Genomic DNA, 10,473 nt, shown 5'->3' with positions numbered 1-10,473 from the left:
GGACCCCAACCCTCATTCGAATCACAACAGAACAGCCTCAGTGTTGAACATGTCAATTAAATGAAAAATAAACATGAGCATTTTGACCCTGACAAGCTGTAGGCGCCTGTCACATTGTCGTGTGTTCCTGAATCTGAATGCACCACATATAAGATTGTGTATCGTCATCACGGTCATCTGTGCAAATTTAAATAAGAACGATTCTTTTTTTACAAATGTTGATAGCCTACGTATGTCAGTTTGTAGCTCACGTTTAGAACAAGCACCTGTTGTTGATGAATGAAAGCTTCGAAGTGATTTTGAACATATGCTACTTACCGTTTGGAGTGGCGGGTGCATGGTTTTTCTACGTCTTTTGGATAGTTTCGTTTTAAAAGGAGTTTCCATACAAAACCGCGTTTCCATCACTTCAACATCTTGAATCTCCCGCTTTCTTTTCCGTAACGGTGTAGCCATTTTTCTCGTTGGTCGAGCTTGTTTTGGTTTGTGACCTCATTTCTCAACAAAAGCGCCCTCTAGCGAACACAGTAAACCTCGAGGGCGCACTACACTATTCATTACAATGACACGTACACAAAGACACGTTGACACATAGGTAGCACCGATTTGTTTACCAATAACCGGTTTCACTACAATTAACTGCGAAAATGTGTATATTTTATGACAAGTCGCCATTGGGCTGGTCATTCTTGGGTGTTTTTTTTTTTTTACACACATATAGGTCCCTGAATTAATGATACCACGATATCCGACTCTGAGGACAACGCGATTTAAAAAAAAAAAACTTGGGTGAAAGTTGATATTAAGGACGAATGATATTGTATACATTCCAATGATCTTAATTATTCGAATGATTTATAATTACTTTATTACTTTTTCAACGATATAATTGAATAGTATGTAATTGTCTGTAAATTGAATAAGTTTATCCGTTAATTTATGAATAGTTAAAATGGAGCACATAGAGAATACTTTATTTCTTACGTGAAGAGCATCCTTAGTTTACTTTAGGTTTAGTTTAGTTTAGTTTAGCTTAGTCTAGTTTAACTGAGCTGTTCGCGATAAAACTTATCTTGACAGGGTATATGCTGATATCAATGAATAATTTAGTTTACAAATCTGCGGTTGATCCAGATTTGATGTAGCTCATGACTACCGGTACCGGATACAAAACAACGGGTTTTTTTGTAAAAATATGAACAACTCATCGCTAAATTCTGATTTTACACTTCACGAAATACTAGTCTATATTTTAGCTTACAGTTAAAAAACTCACTGTAAAACAAATCTTATAAGTGAAGGATATTAGCTGGTCTAATATGACTGATTTACATTACATATAAATATTTGTATGCCGACGAAAGATCGGGGGCATATGGTCTTTGTGCCGTCTGTTAGTTTGTTTGTCGGCTATCAACTTTAACACTGCCCACAACTACTGCCCCGTAAGAGGTAGGGTTTTCATATATGGCACCTGCGTTTCTTGTGACAAGACCTTTCTAATGGTACCACTTTAAAAAAAAAAAAAAAAACAAAAAAACATGTAACCTTGACCGTGACCTTTGAATCATATTTGAAAAATATTATCATTGGCCATAACTCTTGAACTAAAACTTTCAAATCATTACCACAATGAAGACATAAGTGTACGTGATATTAGCACATGCTAACACAGTACAGTTTAAATGTCCCATTTCAGAATTTTGTTGCAACCGGAGACATAGTGTTTCATAAATCCTTCTTTTTTTTTTAATCGTCCTGCTAGTATAATCAATGACATCTACTTTGCATACTAATATCTCGAAAACTAAATAATGATAATTATTGCTATTTTTCGAAGAAAGAACAAGATGTTAGTAGAACGTTTTCGTTGACCATAAGAGTCCATCTGTTGTTACTCAAAGAACAACCCGGGATCTGGCAAAAGTTTACAAAACTATCATGGTGCATTCTCCATGACAACATATATATAAATATACACACAGTCAACACCAAAGAGTCAGGGAAAACCAACCTTTAGAAAAACGACTTAATACTGTTAGAGGACAGGTGTTAGCCATTATCGTGAAAGACTAGCTTGTTTGTTGATATGCTCTTTATGTAGTCACGAGGTGATTTCTAGTGTAATACCTATTTATTTACTAGGTTTTATATCCACTACTAGGGCTTTTCGGCCTTTCAGCAGGTAAGGAAAAAATAGTATACATCGTTGTGTCTAAATGGTAGCCACAGATAAAGACAGGACTTTTCAATGGGAGGAAGAGTGTTGGATGGAGTTGAGGATGGGAATGTGGACTGGGATGCGGATGGGGGTTACCAGCCTAATTTTCTGCAGATATTATCAGTTAAAGAAAAAAAACCCAACATTTTCCAAATATTCCGTTGATTATTAGAAACTTATGTATTCAGTAATAAATTGATAGCGTTAGAAAGATTCCCTAACCATTTTTTTCCTTGTGATGTCTATTTCTCACATCTATGTAATGGACTGGGTGATGTTGTCAGTTTTTGTTGCCTGTACAGACCACATCTCTAATTCATTGCTCAATTCATGTCTGGCGATGTCTGCAGAAACTGAATCCTAAATTGTCGACTATAAGCAAGGGATGATAACAAATCACCTGGAAAATTAAGGCAACAGATAATATCGATATCACTAGTATCCGCACCACTATAAAATGTATTACCAAACGGCCTGTGAGAAATATAGATAGGTCTAAAGCACGGTAACGCGTCCTCGGGTCCATATGGTTGGGACAGGTCCAAATAAATCTATAACGAGTTCTCAGGTCCCTGTGGTTGAAATAGGTAAAAATATACCTGTAACGTGTTCTCAGGTCCCTGTGGTTGGGACAGGTCCAACTACTTCTGTAACGTGTTCTCAGGTCCCTGTGGTTGGGACAGGTCCAACTACTTCTGTAACGTGTTCTCAGGTCCCTGTGGTTGGGACAGGTCCAAATAAATCTATAACGAGTTCTCAGGTCCCTGTGGTTGAAATAGGTAAAAATACACCTGTAACGCGTTCTCGGGTCCCTATGGTTGGGATAGGTTCAAGTACATCAATAACGAGTTCTCAGGTCCCTATGGTTGGGATAGCTTCAAATACATCTATAACGAGTTCTCAGGTCCCTGTGGTTGAAATAGGTAAAAATACACATGTAACGCGTTCTCAGGTCTCTATGGTTGGGATAGGATCAAATACATCTATAACGAGTTCTCAGGTCCCTGTGGTTAGGATAGATCAAAATACATCTGTAACGTGTTCTCAAGTCTTCCTAAGTCCTTCTCCTCTACACTCCTCCCCATCCACATGACTTATGTGATGTGTATGTGCGAGCGTGTGTGGGTTACTGCCCTGAACTGAAAAATCTTGAAAAATAAAAGATTGAAAAAAAAAACAAACAGAAAAAACCCAAGACTACTGTCCTGTTGTCATATTACTACCAGTGTTCGGTTACCTTTTGACAAATTGGCCCGTCATCAGAATTTCTCCGTAAGTTATAAGAGCTTATTCCAAAATTTACTGTGACAGTTAGACATGGAAATCAATTGAAAACATGTACAAAAACTATTCTTTCATTCAATTTATCATTTGAAGTGTCATTTTATATTCGTTTCAGTATCATTTAACTCCATCGTTCTTTTCAGTGCGAACAGAGCTATTTGTGATATAAGGTACATTCATATTAGTAGTAAAATTTTGTTTAAGGCTTTGGTACGAGGGAGTTATTTGGCCAAATGAGTAGGTCAAATAGCAAGGTGCAGCCTTGTAGGTGCAGTCATTAAGGGACTGCGCTTTGTGTTTGGGTTAGAAAACACAGAACAACGGTTATTGTATCGTCCTGTGATTCGGCCGACCACATTGCGATCCCAAAGGATGGAAAACGTCCCAACATGAATCTTTCCGGACCTGCCCTCATGCTGTAAAGGCACGGTTCGTGTTTATACCCGTTGTCGATATATTGGCAACACCGTGATGGTTGCAATACATTTACATATCATAAAAGGAATTTATTGTCTCATAAAATAGTCCAAGCCTGTACTTATAACGTTACAACACCCAGGAACTTTTTGATATGGTGACGGGCGTTCCGCCTCGAAACCGTGGCGCCCCATCGGTGTCGAACGTACAACATGACTCTTTCCCCCACTAACTCCCCATCTTTATCGCCACAAAAATAATTTCGCTCGAAATCTCTATCGCCCATTTCCCTTCGTTACGTTACTGTTATTATTGCATCAGGCTAATGATTGCATCGATAACAGTTTGTCTTTCGAAACACGTCACGGTTCCTCGCTTTTAAAAGGTCGCAGTGCTTACCAGTGTAAGAGTAGGTAACTCTCCTATTTTTTTCTCTCTCACCGTATACAGGTGCAATCAAAACTATATTATTATTTTACTCACAAGTTGTTTGCTTTTATCATCAAGTACATGTTCAATATAAAAAGGGATACTTTTTTACCATAGGTATAAATTTTTCGTGGTTGTTGATGAATTGTATGAATGTTGAATGAATGTCAGACTATTTAAACATGTACAACGGTAAGCTCGAGTGATTGTTTTCAATTGACCAGCTTTTTAATTACTTGTTTTTATACAAACTTATATATATAGGAATTTTCCATGTTATCTCTGTCGATCTATATATCTATCTAATTTGAAAATTGTATCGGGAAAGATCAAATAATTTTGGCTATAAACTAACATATTTTCATTAATTAAATCAACAGACGATGTAATACTAGCAACCGTTGGTTTGCAAGAGAATGTCATATAAAGCAACTAGATTTTCAGAAATCTGAACGTAGTTATGATGTCAATAAAAAAATCACAATAACAAAATTACTTTTAAAATTAGGTTATTATAGTGTACACGGAAACTGTAAATAAATCTTATAAAATCCATCAAAAGAAAATAGAAACAGAATTAAGGAATGTCTCAAGGTCAGAGCCAAAAACATTGTGGCATGTTCCTAATGAAAATAGACGGTAATAAAAAGGGACAGAATGAGATGCTAAACAAGGGAGGTAACTCTAACGAAATTTATGACACGGAAATTGCACATGAAGATGGAAGACTTGATGACCTTTTGAATGGAAAAATTATGGAAAGTGAAAGCACCCAATCCATTTCTTGTTCAAGTAATAATAAGGATTAAGTAATTCTGGATGAGTTTCTTAAATCTACTATAGACTTATCTAACTCTTTGTATTATTAGTTATCATCCTCGATACTCCAGGGGATACAATCACTTTCGCTCTCAGCAGCCCTGGAACATGGCTGGATTGGTATTGATACACTATAAAGAGTCAAAACCCCAGTTACCTCCCCTGTTGAGTTATCATGCCACTTTGTATAATTATATCTGTATCAATGGACATCTGACAGTGTGAATGAAATGTGAAGATTGAGAGCTTCCTGTGGAAGTAATAAAAAAAACATAGTCTGGACGAAAATTGCATAAAAGTGTATATATTATCAAAGCCAGGTATTAAAGAGAAATTACTTGTCCCATATAGAGCTCGATTACAGTACATGTATATTGACAACAGGTTCTTTCATTTGATCGATAGTAAGTTGGAATGTGCTTTCTTCCCATAAGTTTTACTAGAAATTAGATAGTTTGCTCCTTTGCAACACTCCCTACACACAAATTACGTATTTTTTCTTCAAACTTCAATAATGAACTCTAAATTTCAGGTACTTCTACGTAATATAGGTGAACGTTATTTTGAACTAAAACTAGCAAACATTTTTATGATTAAATATTCAGTTTAGAAATTCGAATACAAATGTTCTATTGACGAGTTGGATTTTGAAGAAAACATTTTTAAAAATAAAGTAAGGCTAATGTTTTTCGGCACTTGACCGTAATACTGCAGATAGTTCCAGTGAAGTACAACAGGCGTCATATTTGACAATCTCCATAGCTTGTTGCACCACCTGGCGTTTTAGCGTTTGTGTCGTGGAAAGGGAACAAAAGAGGCACAAAGAAGGCTTATTGTGTTTATATTGTAGTTAAATTTACAGAATTTGATAGTATGAAAATATGAGTAGGCATATCAATAATGTAAATTATATCGGACGTAAAATATGTATAATACCCAAATCGATTTTTAAAAAAAAAAATTATTAGTCATTTTTATGTAAATAGAATCAACAGGAAATTACTGCTCCTGGTGTATTTATGGCTAAAAAAACGTGAACTGTATTTACCCAGTTAAATAAGACAATCAGGATAACGTCTGATGACCACCGCTCACTCACCAGCTGTAATCAACGCTATTGTCAGTCTGTCATAGAGTTATCACAGGTAGCGCGCGACCCTAACTGATTCATTGAATCGGATTAACAATTAACACCGTAGAAATTCGTTATCGATTTTAACAAGTTGATAGATCATCGATCACCAATATTGATTACCTATCATCTCGTTAATTTCTTGATCGCGAGGATGTTGTACCGACCGTATATTCTCTGTTACGTGTCAACATAGAAAGATGATATCAAATGACGCCATCAAATCAAATAACAGCAGTAATGACGGTTTTTGTTTCGTGTTTTTACTGACAAATATTGTGACAAATCTATCTAATTTGTATGATTATCAAAAGGACTTGTGTTCATTGATCTAGTATTTTTTCCTTTACAAGTAGGATTATCTTTAAATTCACTTTCAAATAATATTTGATATATAATAAGATACATGAAAAGAATTTTTTTCTTCTGTTTTTAAATTTCTTTCTTTCTTATACATTATATTTGTAATTATGTATATTAAATGACACCATATGGTCAGTACCATTTTTATTACTTTAATATATTTCAGAATATATGTTTTAATGTTGAATTAAATCAAACGTTTCTGTATTTAACTTGTGTATACATCTGCCTCGTTAAGATAAACAACAACTGGTACAGCTCGTTGTTTACCTTTGAAGTCATGGATGAATGTTTATAAAAGTAATCAAGGTCTGTTGAACTTTTCAGTCGATCACGTGACACAATAGGACATTGTTTACACGTTAAAGACAAGATGAGCAGAGTACCTATCCCCCTGGCCCCCGGGACTGATTGGATGTGTCTCACGCGAGGAGAGCAGACACCTTGAGCGAGTCGACGGGCGCGGAGTAGATGTCGATTTCCCTGTGGCGTATAAGTACAATTCTCATCAACATTGTCCTCTACATCATCGTTATATACAATCATTAGCTCTCATCGAAATCCTGACTTGTTCTCCAACAACCTTCGCCTTCATCAAATCTGTACATCTGCTGTAAATCGTAAGTTCATTTTTGTGTAAGACATTTAAGATATTTTAATGCGATCAAAATAATTGGTAAAAAAATGTTTGATGAATCTGTTAAAGGAGAAAAAAAATCATTATTCGTCTCATATCGACTAGTACGATAATGTATAATAAATTCATCGTTTATATTTTATATTGTTTATCATATAAAACGAGCTTATTACACTTTAGTCGATCTTGTTAATTGATATGTCAGAATGTGTGACGTCACATTGAACAGTTGTCCTCTTGCCTTAATTCTCAGGTGATGGCATCAACTTTGATTTTGACCCCATGCCGCAGCCTTGACTTCGACGACGAAGAGGTCAAATCTTTGATTACCCCGGAAGTAAAGAAGGATCTCCGTCATCTGTTCGATGATGATGATTCTGGGCTAGGAATAGATGATCACTTGGTAAGTAAATTTTTTGAAACATAAATCGAATCTGGTTACATTCACTAATCTTGATCCAGTCATGCAGAATAGACTCATATTCATACATAATTATAAAATTTCCAATCTAAACATAAATTTATGATCTCCATGAAAACTCTTTACATTTCTTAATTTCAATACTGCCGTAGGTCAATTGTTTTTACTTCTTATCAGTTTTATTTCTTTTCGAATCGGAAAAATATTGTTTGAGAATATTAAGTACAGATTTTCTCTCTGATGATATTAAGCATAAATTTTCTCCATGGTGATATTAAGCGTAAATTTTTCTATGATGATATCAAGCGTAAATTTTCTATGATGATATTAGCATAATTTTTCTCTATTATGGTTAAAAATGACTTGTACATTTGAGCGATAATTCATATCAAAATGAAGTAAAACCACAAATATATAACGGTGACTGATTTTTTTTTCAGGCAGAGAGTCCATCAGCTGACTTCAAGGTGTCCACACGGTTAGATTTCAGCAACGTGTTCGCTACCCCAGGAAAACATATTGTAAGTGTAAAACACTAAAGCCTTTAAAATGTGAATTCAATGGATGAATTAATTGTTACATACATACCAACTTCGGTCCGTCCGACGCTTCTATTTCACACAACCAAGCGTTTATTTACAATACAACTTAATAATTTACTATTTTGTACTATTTTCAGATTAAAAGAAACGACACCGAAATCAAGCGTTCCCTCTTCTCAGGCAAGCGTTTCCGTGATGAAGCTGACGATTTCCTAACTCCCTCACCAAAAGCACAAAAGAAGAATGATGGGGTTTTCAGCAGGACGATGTCTTGTGGGGTAAGCATATATTAGTTCGGGAAGTATAGATACTAACGAAACGTTTTGGTTTTAAATAACACTCTTTGTTGGTAAAGATACGAAGTGGGAATTTACAAAAAAGGGGACAGGACAAGAAAAAGAAAGCCAAACCTTAACCACCAGATTTTCACCATGTTTAAAATAACCGCTGACTGATAACTTTCTCAGTGGGATGATTAATTATGACCCAAATTTTCGTATCACAAATTTACTGATCTGTGATACGCATGTATCGTAAGACAATTCTACAATCATTTTTTATTGTCTTTTCAACAGGAAAGACCGATATTGAGATCACGTGACCTTAAGGCTGCTGTTAACCGACTGGTGGAGGAGGACTTGGTGGGGGATGCGACAGAAACGTTTTGTCTTCCGACTATCCGGGGCAAACATCAAGACCTTAAGTCTATCTCCGTAAACACGGTAAGGCAATGACGTCAACGATCATGTTCCGTAAAATGTTTGTGCTTCTTTTCATACTCAGTTACATGTACTTATTAATCGATTGATTTACTCATTTAATTACTCGCCTTTTCGTTCGTTTATTTCTTTATTAATATCTATTTTTGTTTACTTGTTTACACAGATGACTGACCTTTTAACCGAAAGATATGATGACGTCATCAATAACTACAGAATCATCGACTGCCGATACCCATACGAGTATGAAGGAGGCCATATCAAGGTTTGTACCATTACATGAAGTGAATTTATCAGCTTGTGAATCAGAATATAAACTATACCAGCACCTATGATGTTGGTGAATGGCGAGATCAAAATAACTACCAGCTTTGAAATACTGGGATTATTGATAGGTCATAATTTGGTGTAAATTGCAAAATTTTCGTAACTGAATCAAAATCAAAATATTAAAACAGGACAAAAATGTTGAGTTTTGATTGAAATTATTGATGTTATCAGATTTTTGCTGAAAATTTTCAGGACGCGGAGAACAGATATACACGTGATCAGATTCAACAGCTGCTTCACGAGACACCGACTCGTGACGTCACCGGAAAGAGAAACATTCTCATTTTCCACTGTGAATTCTCCTCCGAGAGGGGACCCAAAATGTAAGTTTCTCGTCTGCTTAAGTTAGGGTACCTATAATTACCATTCGACATATGATCGACTTCATTATTTAGTTTATGAATACACATAGTTGAAAATGTGTAAATTATCAATTATGTTATCATTTTCCCCTTCAATAATAATATGTAATTATTCTATTTATATAATCATAATTGTTTTTTTATTTACGTGTTCACATATTTCGTTTTAATCTCATTAACTTTACATAATGTGTTTGATTTTTCTCTTCGATTTCTGTTTTTATGTTTTCATTATTTTCTTTTCCCTAAAGGATGCGTTTCCTTAGATCTCAGGACCGTACTCAGAATGAGGCTAACTATCCGTCCTTGACCTTCCCCGAGGTGTACCTCCTGGACGGCGGCTACAAGGCATTCTATCACACAGAAAAGGTAGTGTATGCTTGTTTTATTTAAATTCAATGCTGCCATAGAAATATTAATGCAACTTCATGAAATATAATCATTTTTCAAACGATATCTTTTAATTTGACAATATGTACTTTTACTTTAGTTTAAGATATAAAAATAGGCTTTTCAAGATTATATGTAAACCACAAAAATTAGAAGACATCGTAGACAAAGAAATACTCTCAAAAATGTTAACATAAAGATGGTTGTATATTTTTTCTTAAATCCTAGAAGTATTGACATTGTAATTAAACGTTAACTTTTTCTCCTGACAGACACTGTGCCATCCCCAGGAATACAAACCAATGCTGCATCCTGGCCATTCTGAAGATTTACGTCACTTCCGAACTCGATCAAAATCCTGGTCGGCGGGGAACAAGAAGAGAACACTTTCCCGGCGTCGCCAATGA

The 10,473-nt window shown here is 35.4% G+C and overlaps 1 protein-coding gene across 1 annotated transcript; it reads left to right on the top strand.

The window, feature by feature from the left end:
• The first annotated feature begins 7,558 nt into the window (after window positions 1–7,558).
• Window positions 7,559–10,473, top strand: LOC132544920 (M-phase inducer phosphatase-like). Its single transcript, XM_060208580.1, has 8 exons — window positions 7,559–7,705; window positions 8,170–8,244; window positions 8,403–8,543; window positions 8,841–8,987; window positions 9,151–9,249; window positions 9,507–9,637; window positions 9,928–10,045; window positions 10,339–10,473. Exons 1-8 carry the CDS (start codon window positions 7,559–7,561, stop codon window positions 10,471–10,473), a joined length of 993 nt encoding a protein of 330 aa, XP_060064563.1.

The sequence above is a fragment of the Ylistrum balloti genome, unplaced genomic scaffold (assembly GCF_031769215.1).
Source record: "Ylistrum balloti isolate Yb309-2 unplaced genomic scaffold, AGI_CSIRO_Ybal_v1 Utg369814, whole genome shotgun sequence".
NCBI classification, from domain to species: Eukaryota; Metazoa; Mollusca; class Bivalvia; order Pectinida; family Pectinidae; genus Ylistrum; species Ylistrum balloti.
This window is presented reverse-complemented; position numbering and strand designations above follow the sequence as displayed.